Source organism: Halictus rubicundus, chromosome 18 (assembly GCF_050948215.1).
Source record: "Halictus rubicundus isolate RS-2024b chromosome 18, iyHalRubi1_principal, whole genome shotgun sequence".
Taxonomy (NCBI): Eukaryota; Metazoa; Arthropoda; class Insecta; order Hymenoptera; family Halictidae; genus Halictus; species Halictus rubicundus.
Window position 1 is genome coordinate 7,485,386 of NC_135166.1, and position 15,396 is coordinate 7,500,781.

Below are 15,396 nucleotides of genomic sequence, written 5' to 3' on the forward strand. Positions count from 1 at the left end.
CTTCTTTCGGATTTTTAAAACGGTGCCACATATATCAAATAATTTCTGGCAATAATAAAGTTCGAACATTATATTAATTTTGCTTTTGCTTATTGTTTATTTGTATTGTTAGATTCGTTTTTACAAACATGAAGGTCAATCCGGTGAACGTTATAAATATTTTGATGGCAACATATAGCAGTAACAATAACGAGGGAACACCCACGAATGGAAAGGAAATTGAACTGGCAAACATAATTATAGACCTGATTAATAGCTACAGAGAAGCAGGGTACATGAATTTCGAAACGCAACAGGAATTAATATTCGATGACCTAACAGACGAACCGACTTCATTTAATGTTCCCGAAGATGAAGAAGATTTGGAATCAGCGTCAACATCTAAACCGTCGTCTTCAAGTTCTCCAGACGAGAGTCCAGAAGAAATAGAATTTGGAGGCATTGATTTAGATTATAAGAAGAAAGCTGTAGATTTTTGGAAGAGTGGAAGAAAAAGACCACTAAACTTCGAAACTGTGAAGAACAAATACAAGAAATTGAAGAGAAAATCAGATTTATACAGATGGGAAGAGCAAATTAATACAGGCGGATCTCGTTACGATAAACTTACAGCAATTGCACATGCTACACTTGAAAAATTTATTGTAGCGAGAAATAATAAAATTTTGGTACACGACGTAGATTTGAGACGGTGGGCAATGCACGAAAATTTATCAATAAATTTAGAAGGATTCCAGGCATCGTCCTTTTGGTTGTGGAAGTTTAAAGAAAACTATAATATAGTATCGAGAAAAACGACGAAACTCGTTACCCGCCATCATACTAACCATTTAACAGATTTGACCGCAGCAGCAGAAGATTTTGTGCATCATGTGAAAGGGTATTTTGAAAATTATGGCGCAAGCAATATTTTCAACAGTGATCAAAGTGGGTTCCAGTTGGAATTGCACTCTGGTCGAACACTTTCACACAAAGGTGAAAAAGAAACGGGTGCTCTTGTCCAATCGATATCTTCAACAACGCACAGCTACACTATCCAGCCCACAATTTCAGCTGACGGACAGTTGCTATCGCCATTATATATTGTTTTGAAAGAAGTCAAAGGGCAGTTAGGACCTCGTGTACGAAGAAGTGTGTTCACGGCACCTAATGTACATATTGAAGCTTCCACATCGGGAAAACTAACGAAGGAGTTATTTAGAACGTGGTTGATTGAAGTATTTCTCCCATCTGCTCCAGAAAATTCTGTTTTACTTCTTGACTCGTGGAATGGATACAACGACGAGATCATACGTAACGCCCTGCCAGAAGACAAACAATTAGAGGTATTGACGATACCAAAAAATACGACGCCATTAATCCAACCACTTGACGTGTATGGATTCCGCATTTGGAAGAATTTTGCAAGAAAACTTTCCGATCTTGCAATATTGTTAAATATTGATTTTAATCTACACGCAAGAAATAATATTATTAAATTACAGTCATTAATCCACAACCAATTATCAGCTGCGCGTTATAAACGGCTGTTTCAATATGCTTGGTTCCGCAGTGGATATATAGAAGAACGGCCAGGAGAATTTGAAAATCCCGTAGAGTTCTGCTTTACAAAATTAGATGGTTTAACGTGTTTCCATTGTTCAAATGTAGTCGTACTGAAATGTTCTTGGTGCAAAGAACATTTATGTTTTTCTCATTTTATCATCGAGTATCATTATTGCCAGAATTATGTAGAATAATCTTTGTGGACACCACTTCTTTCAAAATCAGCTCTTTTCAGAGCTACCATAAATGACGAGGGAAACTCCAGGTTCGAGGATTCATAGTTTAAAAAGGCTGCAGGGATATTTTGACCGAAGGCCCAACAATCACAGGACATCAATATTGCCAGAATTATGTAGAATAATCTTTGTGGACAGCACTTCTTTCAAAATCAGCTCTTTTTAGAGCTACCATAAATGACGAGGGAAACTCCAGGTTCGAGGATTCACAGTTTAAAAAGGCTGCAGGGATATTTTGACCGAAGGCCCAACGATTGCAGAAATTCACAGGCGAATTGGCTATAAAAGTCGGTACCCTTACTCCGCCGCGGTAATTAGCACCGCGTCACGCTGCTACCTGCGCCACCTTCTTTAGCTACTAATAAAACAATAAACGACACATAACCCAGTGGTATTGTTTAAAATACTATACACGTTTATAGTAAATACTTATATTTCGATAAAACAAGCCACAATTCCTTCCTACGCACGGCAGATGCAAGACTATCTTCCATAATGCATAATTATTGTTAAATGGCAAAAAAAAAAAAAATCCTGAAACATGTAAACCCTAATTTTGATCAAAGATCACACACCCAAGTTTACATTAAAATGAACTAACAATAAATAAGAGAAACTGCAAAAAAAAATCAAATTTTCAATATATTGTTTAAACAAAAGACTTTTGTTAAATTTTTCTTGCGCGACTACATTTCTCATTGAAAAACACACAATTTAAAAAAAAATTCAAATTTTTTCGACCTCTGGTTTCCGAGATATTTCAAAAAATATGGTTTTGACCCCCAACTTTGAGGGCTGTTTTCACCCCTTCAAAGTGGATGGTTGCCGATAAAAAAAAATACGTGTCAAATATTTTTCAAAGAACTATATGTCACATAAGTTTCATCAAAATCGGAAATTCGCACTTGAATATGTTCCCTTGTTAGACCTAAATAAATTTGGAGATTCACTAGTTTCTGCATTGATCGAGTCAAAATGAAACACTACTTTATAACGTTTTTTATATCATTCGAACGGATGCAAGAGTTACGTGTCGTTACATTGTGGCACTTATATCTGCGAGATCCTCGATTTCTGCGATTCAGCGAGAACGAGCCCATTCCTCGGCGGAATTCACGCAGCAAACGGCTCCCCGGTCATTCGATCTCCGCTCGATTCCGAACCGTTTCCAAAAACCATATAAATCGAATCCACGCGGAGCGTGTGTATAAGCAAATTCCGACATTATTCATGTATGCGCTCCGGAGCGTACTAAATTTCGTCACGGCGCCGGAAGGTCATGCGGCAGACACCCCCGTCGTAACTCCGGCTTTTATGCCTTTTTTTCGCGGCACAGAACCCTGTCATATGTTCTTGCCTCCCACCCTTTCCTCCACCCCCGTCACCATAAAAAGTAACGACGAGCCTCGAACCCGACCGCCATGAGTATCAGCGATTTGTCAATCGCGCTGAAACATTTCCGGGACCTGTCCTCTCGAGCGATGGCCGCCGCAAGTAGGTTAACAGAGTTACTGACCGAAATTTCGTTCGAGCCGTAACAACCTGTGAATGGGGCCGAATATTCGACTTAATCGATACTCCGGGTTTTTCGATATTTAACGAAAGTTTGGAGTGCGCAAACCAAATTGGATTCTTTTACACTTTTCAAGACTAGTTTCATATGGTCCGTCTAAAATAAAAATTCAGTAAAAGTTATATGAAACGTAATAATATTGAAGGATATTACGTTGGCCTTGTGCAAGCCACGCTACAATTGTATTGCAATTATTTTATTTAGTGACGATTTCACCCTTAAGATGCAGCCAACTTTCATCTGGCCGAAAAGTCCGTATAGTAATGAGAGTTAGGAGCAATAACTCCGCGATCGAAACAGAATTTTTTAAAACAATTCGCCGGTCGATCCACCCTCGCCCACCGAAAACAGTTACCGTGTCCCGGCGTCTCCGCGGACCGGCGCGGCCGGAGGGTTTATTAAAGCCGTTTATTAAATCGTCCTGTGCGCGGATGGAAAGCTAGGTGTCGGGTTCCATGAAAAATTCAAATTCGGAAACGGAACGATGACGAGGCGACGAGGGCCGGTGTTAGCAACCCCTCGCGTGACGGGGCGCGTTCGTCGGGTTTGTTTCACGCCGCGAAACCGAGATGCGCCCTCCCCGCATCGGCTTCATAATCAAAACTGCATTAAAATCCTGAAAGCACGAGGAGGGCGCGGTGAAAAGTGTTTTGTCATCCAAGGGTTGGTTCCTACTGCACAATATGCTTCGGCCACCCTCGGGATAGACGGGGGTCCAAGCGTGGGAGGGGGGACGCGGGGTGTGACGTTGGACCCCGCGCTGCATCGTAAACCGATAATTTTAGTGGGCCATTACGATAGCGCGCGATAATAAACCCATGAAAAGCGCATCTCAGCGAGCGACGGTTTTCCCCGGTGAAAATAGAGCCCCGCGTTTAATTGCTGCCCGCGTAACTGCCCCCCCCCCCTCGACGCCTTTTTAATTACGATGATGACCGTAAAAACGGACTTCTCGATCGGCACCGGTGACTCGCGACTATTAGCAGATGAGTCGCGCATGCTCTCGCAAAGCAAGGGGAATACCTGCAGAAAAACATTCGCATTAATTTCTCTTTGATAGTCGGAAGGTGATCTTCATTTATTCCTGCGACCATAATCCCCACCACGAGTTCCAGAACCTTGAGTACCTCGTGGTGGGAATCGCTGGCAAGCAACGAACAAGGATTCCATGCAAAAAGTAGTTGTTCTCGAAAAATAAACTGTACATACAGTGCATAGCTCGGGATATTCTAGCATTGTCATTTGCCAAGACTTTCCTAAGCGTTTGGTCATGGTTGAAGCACAACGTGCGGCTGCGCGCGAGAATTCGAGAGACGTTCGATATTATGTCATTGGTTGAAGAATTAACGGAGAATTCGCGCAACATTCCCGAGGAGGGTCGACGAGCTCTGTGGAGGGTCGGCCAGGTCGTTTGCCAGCCGCCACCTCGACTGTAAAATTTTATCCTGTCCGTTTTCTGCGCGGCGGGCTTAAGTTTTCCGGCGGCGAAGATATTCGCCGGGTCCCGTGCAGAAGGAGAGGAAAGATTGGGCAGTTGCCACTGCCTCTGAATCTCTCTTTCTCTTTTTGCCTCTCTCTCTCTCTCTCTCTCTCTCTCTCTATCTCTCTCTCTCTCTCTTTCTCCCGGCTTGTCCCCGTTCTCCTTTGGCCAGGGGCTGCGCGCCATTGTTCGGGCGATATTTCAGCCACGGGGGTGGTTGCCAGCGAGGGTAGCGCGGGGGTGGGTCGACGGTAGTCAGCTGGCTGTGACACGCTGCCTACGCCGCCAAAGGGGAACCAGAGGCGTTTAGGAGTATCCGGGGGCTGGGAAGGGGCCCTCGGTTTATACAAGCAGGGATACTCTTTCATCCAACGATAGCCGAGGCCTTGACTTTGAAGGGAGCCAGTTTGTTGCGATCCTCCTGCCGTTTATGTACTTGTTCGACTCGTTTCTGGATGACGGGCTGCTCTGTATACGTTCCGTCGACGATACGTCCTTGATGTTCGTTGCGCTCAGGGGTCGTAACAGGCCTGCAAATTTGCAATTCGATGGTGCTCATGTTCGACGGCTCGAACGAGCTCGGAGAAAAAATTCTGCGCACGTAGTCGCGCGTTTCTGTCGTCTCTCGACGCTTCTTCCTAATTGCATGCACACTTTAGAACGCCTCCTACTTCCCGCTTCGCGATGCACAGTCGAACATCGACGAAAATTACTGAAGAAAAATACGATTTCGCGATTCGGTCATGAAACTAATCGTAAAGCAAGAAGTGTCGGACATCTCTCAGACGAGCAAAAACCTTGCGATTGTCCTCGAAGACACAGGTTTACAAAAAGTAAACGACCATTGTTGTGTTTGCGGAAGCGCTTTCGAGGACTGCCAGCTGGTGACGTTGTAACAGACCGGTAATGGCTGGATCTTTGTGCATAATAAGGAGTTACATAAAAATTAATTTCTTCTTGAATAGATTGTACATAACGTAATATTAAATTCATACGATGTTTCTTCTATTTTGTGTTTTGTACTTTCTTGCCATAAATGCATGGAATTCGCAGTCTAGTAATGACCTATGAGCAGAATTCTTTTCTACACCGTCGAGCTCCGGAACCTCTTACGCAACAAGCAATATTGCAATTATTCAAATCAACAGCTCGCACCGGCATTTCTCCTGCAGATTCCGCGCGCAACACTCCCCGCGCCACAATATCCTCTCGAACCTCTTGTCTCCTTGTCGTCTTCGGATCCCCGCCCCCGATCCACCCGGCGCATTACCATCGATATCGATACAGCCGTTGAACCGTGCCCGGCCATGTTAATCGAACGCGAAGTCCCCGTCAGAGTCGTTCGGCTTCCGGTCGAGGTTCGTTTGCGTCCGAGCGACGAAACGGCCGGGCTGCGGCGAGACTTTGATAATTATTATTCATAAGGGCGAGAGCAGCCTGGTAGTCGTCCAGGAGAGCAAGGCCGGGCAAGAAAGATGCGCCGCGAAACAAGAGAGGGGTTGCATCTGCCGGCGCGGCGTTTCCTCTCCACGAGCCCCCCCTTTTCCGCCCCCGTGGTTCCCCGCGATGAGAAGGGGGTGTGCTCTCGAGTCAGTCGAGCAGAAACCCAATCACTTCCGGCGTCTGCGCCCATTAGGGCGCCGCGACGCTGACGTCGGCTGACGTACGCCCTTTCGCCCGTCTTCCTTTCGGTCCCGCGTCCCCCTCGGCTGCTCCACCGACCCCTCGAGTCACCACCGCCCCCGCGTTGGACCTCTACCAACCTCGAAATAGACCGCAGATCTATTGTTTGGAAAGCGCTCGCACGGAAGCTCCTTCACCGTGGCTAATGACGTATCGAGGATGCCGCGCCGGCTCGCTCGCTTCTTGCCGCGTTCCGCTCCTCCGACAACACGCCGCCCCCTTTTTCCTCGTTGTTAGCGAGATAATAGGTCGCGCTCGGGTTTCCGGCCCCGCTCCGGGGCACACAACACTCCCGCCGCTTCCGCAAAAATTTCCAACCCGTGTTCACGCTTACCAAACGACTTACTGTCCCGTTGGGTTATCACCTGAGCGGAAAAAAACTTTCGTCTTCCATTTGGTGGCTTTTCCCTGGAATTTTATGTATACACCTCCCGCGGCTCGATCGTGGATCATGGAAGAACTTCCACTTTGCACTCCGTAACTTTCTGCTGAAATTTTGTGTACGTTTTCTTGGGCTCGATCAATGTTCCCATAATTCACTTTGCTGTCCGAGATTCTCTCTTGATTTATTGAGAGATGTACATTTGCAATGAGGCATAAATAACTGCGGATTTTATGCATTTATGGCAGACATGAGTAGATCAAATGCAAAACAATAAAGTCGTTTAAAGATCTTAAAAATCCCACTGTATTGTTTTCAACTCAATAAAACTATTAGCAAAATAAATAAATGTATATGTAGCTCCTGTGTCTTGCAATAGATCATTTTTATTTTCCATAAAAATCCGAAGTCTAGTGATAAGTACACTCTTAGCATTAAGGCGCCTTTATGTTTTCCACCGAACTTATTTATTAATAAGTATATAATAATGTTAATCTCATTGATGAGCGTAAGAGTGAATAGCAGTAGCAAATAACAAATAAATTGCAGACATGCTTGTTCGCATATAAATTTGCCACGTGGTGAGATACCTCGAGGCAATCTTTCAGTAGTATAAACCCACAATTGGTCAGACGTAGGGAACGTTCGACGTAGTATCGGTCAGCCCGATACTAAAAAATCGTCGAACTTGAAAGGAAGGAAACATCGTCAGCTTAATATGTACAACTAACACGTGCAATTATAAATATTTAGTTTAAATTAACAATTCTTAAATAACTATATATGATAAAAGCGTAAGCAATCCTCAGCAATCTCATCACATGTCCAACTTTATGAAACAAGGTTGATTCTCGTCGACGATTAAATAAATTATATTCACTCAGAAAGTAAGTTCCGGTTGAGGGCTGATCGACAAATTAGCCAATGAAAACATTGCATTCCTGTTTCGACTATGTCTTTCCAAAGTTTGTTTTTCCTGCGACTGACAAAGTTCATAAAATTTCTTCGAGGAACTGTTCGACGTTTGCGGCGGAGAATGTTATCGACGAACGAAGAGCGACGTGACTTTGACGCAAGTAGGATCGATAGGACGAGTTCTGATTGGCCGCAGTCCCGCGCACCTGTAGCCCTCTTTCTCCCGTGCATTTCGCTCGGGCCACTTCGTCAAATTAACATACACGATTCGGCCGGAAATTACGTCCGACAATTACCGACCTTACGCCGATGAAATATCGACGGTGCCGCCCCGGCCGGCCAAATTGAGATGAACGATACATCGACGTACGTACGCGCGTTCTGACCGAGCTTTCGACCTTATCGCGGCGATCGCCTAATGCCCGCTACCCGTGATCCACTGATCTACATAATGAGTCATGAATACGTCTGGCTACCTGACTCGAATCGTTATCTCTGATTACCCGAATAGATTCCTCGCTACCAACGCTGGACAGAGATTTACATAGTTCGCGGGACTAAATGACTGAGCTTCCATTTAGATTATCTGCTGACGTAGACCCCTCGCTATACCTCTGGAAGATGTCGCTCTTGAAGCTTCGCAATCTTTTAAAATTTTTCTACAAGACATTCACACTGATTGTATAGAATAAAAGAATGTGCAAATTTTTCTCATCTTTTCTCGAAGTGGTTGAAACAGACACTAATCGAAACGGGAAGTAGCTCGATAAGTATATTTTATTTAACAACCCTACAATGATTCGATCGTATCCTTGGAAATGGATCTTAAGAGTACATTAAATAATTTCCTGTGCATAAAGTTTTAACGACGCTTTTACAAAGAGTTTACGATGATTCCAGCTAGTTTAGATTTGTCAAGTGTCCGATGATATTTTTTTACGAGTTTCAGTTTTAGCTTGTGTGTCTCGAAGCGCTCTACACTTTACTAATTTGGATCGTTTCCTTTGTTCCAGGTTCATCAACGCGAGGCGTAGAATCGTCCAGCCAATGATCGACCAGAGCAATCGAGCCGGTAAGACGAGCCCCATTCTGTCAACAGATCCTTACACACACACATACAACACCGAAGACGCGTATAATTTCATGTCACCTGTGCCGGGCATGCATCACGGATACGTTTATCCGGCTTATCACGAGGGTTACACACCCGGTCCTTATCGCTTGACGTAGATCGATGTGCACGTCGAAACGAAGGAACACTAGCGGTCCAGATAGGGCCGCTCATCGAATTGGCATAATTGTCCTCGATTAAGCGAACCCCTATTCACCGGAGACATTGTTTTCCCTTTTTCCTATACCCGTTTCACCGAACATGGATTTTCGTAGATTTTATTCAATGATTTATCGTTTGCTATACATTTTTATAATCTATTAACCCTTCATAACATTTATATGAAAAACAATTATAATTATGTTTTGTTTTATTTTCTCATTGATTTTAAGTATCTTTTAGATATAATAGATAGCAAGTTTTTGTTTCGTTTTAAGTATTTCTATCAATTTTATTCATTTTGTGTACGTATGAGCAAAATTTTACTCATTTTAAATAGTTACATTCTCTTTTTACGTTTAGTTTTTTTATTCATTGTACGTTATGGTAGGAGATTTTTAATCACTTTAAGGATCTTTTATATACATACACACAGTCGAATTGGAAAGTAAGTTAACGATTGGCGTATGCAGGCAAATGAATATGTCATGTCTTTAATAATGATAATATTTGTTTTGGTAACGTGTTGTTTTTATTTAGAAGGTATAAGTAAGTAAACAAAAACGTTAGTAAAACATGTACTCCATTTATTAAAGATATATCATAATCATTTGCCTACATGCGTTAATGGTCAACTTGTTTTCCGGCTTGACTGTGTATAAATGAAATTTCTTTTATATCTTTAGCGTAAGGATTTTTACCGTTTTGTAAAAGAATTAATTGGATAATTTTTAATTTAGATCGTTCATTGTATTAATCCTTTTATGGCATAGATATCTACTGTTCGTTGACGTAGTTAGACACGTAGGAAAATCGCATTGTACTCGGTTAGGGTCACGTTAGTTGTAAGACGCTCGCGAGAATGGAAATTTTGGAAACTGGCAATCACGTCGCCAGTCAATTCGATTTGTTCCGGAAGAATTGCTCGCGACGTGTTGCCCGTGCAATTCATGTAACGGGTGCTTTGGAAATCCTCGCGTTGCCAAGCGCCGCAATCTCCTTGATCATTTATCAATAAACGAATCACTAGAATAATACGAAATCGTTGCTCTTGTTCCTTCGGCGACCGCCGATTACCCTGGCTCGTCTCTCTTAGGTTACCCTTAGATTCATACCTACTCTGACTTGTGAACTATCGCTTCACATCGTAGCGGTTGGACCTCAAATAGATATCGACTTTCATAAATAATCGTGGATTCATATAAATTCAGTGTCTGAAGTTGTCAAAAAATACAGTAATGAAAATTGTCAGGTGTAGATTATTTTAATCTCGAAAGAAGCAGTCTTTGGCCTTCATTAAGAATGCAAAATCGTGTTAATATCGGACTAAAGTCGTTCATTAATAGAAATATTAATCCCTGGCAGTAGGGAAATATCTCTGTTGAATACCAGTCGAATGTTAAAAACTGTCAAATTCTATGAGGAGACAACGTGTTCCGATAATACTATAATAGCTCGTCTAAAATTCAATTATTCATCGTAATAGAGACATGGATTAATTTCTATATTCAATTCCACTCATTGTTATAGTTCGCAAACATCCACGCCAGCGATTACCGCTCTATAATTTCAAAAGCTTGAAAGGCGATGCAAAGGGGGTGGAAAAAAGTCGGGTCCACTTGTGATTATGCAATTAAAAATCGCGGTATTGACGACCGTATAGTCTTAAAAATAAAATAGGGGTGTCCGCGTTACAACACACCCGAAACCACAAGCACGAGCAATTTAAAGGGGGAGGTGAATGTTCTAATCGAAAGCTCGGAGTAGCCTTGATAATTCAAAGGGGGTAGAAAGAAATCTTCGGTCAGATTCGACGGGATCTAATGTTAAAGACTCGGTGCAGCCTAGACGATGCAATGGGGGTGATAGAAAGAATAGGATGGAAGAGCTAGGAGTAGCCTTGATAATTCAAAGGGGGTAGAAAGAAATCTTCGGTCAGGTTCGACGCGATCTAATGTCAAAGGCTCGGTGTAGCCTAGACGATGCAACGGGGGTGAAAGAAAGAATAGGATGGAAGAGCTTTTCGGCTGGGTCCACTTGCGATTACGTTGAGCCAATTAAAAACCGCGGTATTGGCGACCGGATAGCCATCGAAACAAAATAGGGGTGGCCGCGTTACAACGCACCTAAAACCACCCGAGCAATTTAACGCTACACGCAGGAGCGGCCCGGGGGCGGCTAGGGCGGCGTTCAGCCACCAAAAAAGCAAACAGGAGGGAAGAAAAGGCAACCCCCGTCGTATCCGGGCCGTGTAATCTGTAAAGACGTCGCGTTTACGAGGAGGGAATCACTTCGTTTGCAGTAAAAGGCGACAACAACGGTTACCTAGCCAGGGTTAGGGGCTGGAAGTAGCGTCGGCTCTCTCCGGCCGGCCCTCTCTTCGGGGGCTCAAGGGTTCGCTTGTGATTCGGATGATGGCGCGGAGGGCTGTTTCGTGAAGGCCCCGGGTGGGCAAAGGTGGATAACGTTCCGGATAACGTTCGGATAACGGCGGGATAATTGGTGCCGGTGATCAGACCGAGTTTTACGAGCCGGCAACACACTCCGGGCCGCTGCCGCCGTCTTCCCCACGAACACTGTCTTTTTTTCGGGGTTTCTTTGTTTCGACGGAACAGGAGGCTCCGCTCGCGATGGGGTGGTCCGGTTAAACGGTCGAAACGGGCCGCGACCAGGGCTCGCATTTTTACGAGCGGCTCCCTCATAAACACTCACTGAGTTACGGGTTGTTTGCTACGGCCAAGCAGAGCTTTAGGGGCGTTTTCCTTGACGGCATACGCGCGCGCGCGCGCGCGCCGCGCAACGGAATATATTCCTCTCGGGCCGGACCAGAAATCACTTGCCCGTTACGCGCTCGGAAACGATGCACTCCTACGCGGAATAAATCGTGCTGTTACGGTGCTCGTTTCGACACTGGAACTTATTCCTCATCAGCGGACAGCGGACTTTTATGAAAAAGAAAAACTGGCTGCACTGTCGGTCCAAGATGCAGGTGTCACTTAGGAATGTCTTCCTCCCCTTAATAATTTGAGTGGGTTGAAAATAATGTACTAATACTCTTCGCTTTTTAAAATCTTTCTGCTGTTTCAAATATTATTATAAATTCATACAATCCGCAGTCGAATTATTATGCAGTTGTAGCACGAGCAAAATAATTAACATATCATAACACCTACTATTTGGCCCTTGTACAATGAATTTCCCAATCAGCGAAGAAGAGATTTCTTCTAAATTAATTTTTAGAAAATAAAGTATGAAAATTAGAAGTTGCAGAAACATCCGCAGTCTATTTATAATTCCAACGCAATTCTGTGACATATCTGTTACAGAAATCCGTGGTGTTTTCTGTTTTCATATTTTACAAGAGGACACATTTGATAGAATACGAAACAAATGCCGGTCGCGAACGTGTTAAGGGTGAAAAATTTCAGACAGACAATGCACGAGGAATACCTAAACAGAGACACGGGAAAACTGATTGACAAACGTGACGCGCGTTCTTCCTGCAACATTTATCCGCGCAAATCGAACGGATGCTCCCGATCGGGGATCAGGCAGACAACGCCGATCGCAAACCCCGCAGGTCGGCGACGGGGTAATTTCGAAAAGTCGAGGGGGACGAGGCGGGAGCTAACGAGCCGAAATGTTGTCGTTCGTGCCGCGACTAAAGTGGAAACCCGTGTACGTTAGATTGTCATCCCGAGTCAATCCTGATCAGAGCTAGCGCGCGCGAGAGAGAGAGAGAGAGGGTGCCCCCATCCACCCCCGTGTGCGCTTCGTGCCTTCGCCCTATCCGGAGCCCCCTCGACCAGGCTTTGGCCCTCGATTGAAATCGATGGGGTTACGTGAGAATTCCGTGGACTTTCCAGGTCCGTGAGGCGTTCTCGTGGCGATAACCAGAGCCGCGGCAGAGAAAAATTCGCGAGAGCTCACGAAGCCGTAGCCTGGCTCTCGTGCCCGGGCCATTTTTCCAATTCCTCCGAGACCGTGTCCCGGCTGCCTATCCCCCCCCCCCTCCCCACCTTTCCGCCTCCCTTTTCTCCCCTCGACCACCCCCTTCCTCGAACGATCAGCAGTCCATTAAAGCTTAATAGCCGAAGCATTAGGCCCCAGGGCAGATTTTGTTCGAACGGAAGCGAGATAAATGTGTCTCTCAAATGCTCACGGTCCCCCGTGGACCGGCGAAACCGATGTTCCCGTCTGGCTCCGCTAGCTTGAGGTGACACGGTTTATTTCGAAAGGGATCGATAGCTCGCTGTTTCGACCCCGAGCTCGGCTGAAATACTTAAAAATCCATCAGCTGAAAATAGAGTTGCCTGCCTAGTAGTTACTTCCGTTGTCGAACCTTTTCTTGTACAAATCGGTTCCTGAATTTCCGAAGTACCTTGATTTTCAACTGAAATCTCGATGCCTGAACACGTAAACTAGTAACACGGTAACACGTAAAGCTTTCCTGCCGTCGAATAAAGAAATCTCTTTTTCAAACTTCACCTACCGGTGATTATTTTATAATTTTTAAAAGCCCATGGTGCATGGCTACGTGCTTATCTATCTAGAAAATCATCTGGGATTTAGGAACAGATTGACTCTTAACAAATGGCAACTCTGAGGCCAAGACCTCAAAATATTGTTTACAAAATTTAATTTGTTTATATTTAATAAAATGCTAAATATCAGTTTTATGTTCATAAAATGAAGAAAATCATGTGGAACAGAAGTATTCTGGGTCGGAAAAAATGATTGATTTTGTGGTTAAAATAGGTCCGAGTGCAAAGGGTTAATCCATTTTGCGGCAATTGTTATCGGGAAATGATTTCTGACCTTTGAGCCTCGAGGAACGGATTCTGTTTCACGAGAGAGGTATTACTGTATCTGTAAGACGTAGCCTGCGTCTGCTCCTCAAGCCGTAGCTCGGCGACCAGTCGAGTCTCCATCAATCATACTCGAATCGGAGGAACTTTGACTCCCGAGTTCATAGTTGCAAACTGACATCGCTTGACAGTTGGCGTTGCACTGCTCGCTATGGTCAACCTGTTACTCTGTATGATGTACGTGTGAGTCAAAGTAGCTAACGCCTAAGAGCTCATGAAGCTTAAACGCGCGTTGACAGCCTTGGTCTGGGAGGTTACTTAGCGGACGTCAATCTTTTATCATGCGTCACTTACCTATTAGAATATGTGTCCATTCGTATCACGTAAGAATCTCCAAAGTTCTATGAAAAGCAACATTATTTCGATTTTCGTTCATCGAAGTCAATGGTGAAGAAAATATTGAAATCAATTAATTACGGTTTCTCATGATGCAGTAATTTAACTGTTCGTACACAGAAATTCAATTTCGTTTAATTGCGCTCTTAGCAAATTGCATTCCATTAAAATGAAGTTCTTTAGTGTAAAATTTTGTTGAGCAGGAATTTGCTTTAATGAAATTGAATTGAATCTATTTCAGCAGTGTATACGATCACTATTGTGGATCAGTTCTATAATATCCACTCTTGTCTACGATTCTATTCTAACGAGGTTTCCAATTCTAAATTAACACTAAACCAACCCAGTTTTTCAAGTAACTGGCGCGTGTTGCCCTATAAAAGTATCAAGATCGAATTTATTGATATTTCGTACAATTTTGATTACGATACGTTCCTGAATAAACTTATTCACACACTTCTCATGATATCACCTTTAAAAATTCAGGAATCACAAAATAATAATCCAAACCTGGTCAATCACGCTTTTCAATCAATGTTCAATTACTGGGCCAAAGAAATCATACAGCGTTCATGAAGGGGCCATTTTAAAGATGACACTTCTGTCTTGAAATCTGCGTTGGTTTCATTAATTAAAAAATATTTTTCAACGTCAGTACGAATTTGCATAATTTTCGAAACAAAAATGTTCACATTCTCACCCGTTGCATAGCGTAAAAGAATAAACTGTAATACATACAAAAAATGAATTAGCGTGAAGTATCTGCAGTCTGATAATGACAAACTCACGTGAAAGTGTTGTACGAGCTTGGCCATTGATGATGGGACTGATCTCGCGCGTCGAGCCTCGCGTCTCAGAATTTCGTGCCCGAAGAGCCCGAGTTTCTGAATCTAATTTCCTCTGCGAGTCAGAGCTCGGCAATCACGAGTCGCTCCGGGTCGGTGCAGGTTCCCCGGCTCCCAGCATTTAAATTATCCGCGCACGAGCTGCGTCATTGCTCATATTCTTTTATCCGGAAATATTACGTTTACGGGGACGGAGGGGTGCACCGGGGGGAAGGAGGGGGTGGGGGGATAGCTCATTCGAATTATATTAAGCGGCGCTGCCC

The 15,396-nt window shown here is 43.9% G+C and overlaps 1 protein-coding gene across 6 annotated transcripts in view; it reads left to right on the forward strand.

Moving 5' to 3' along the window:
- Hth (Meis homeobox homothorax) overlaps positions 1 to 15,396 on the forward strand; it is a 617,913-nt gene that overhangs the window by 575,308 nt on the left and 27,209 nt on the right. For all 6 annotated transcript variants that reach the window (XM_076803532.1, XM_076803533.1, XM_076803536.1 and 3 more), the window contains one exon: positions 8,828 to 8,886. In XM_076803532.1, coding sequence (XP_076659647.1) covers positions 8,828 to 8,886 — 59 coding nt within the window. The remainder of the gene's footprint in view (positions 1 to 8,827; positions 8,887 to 15,396) is intronic.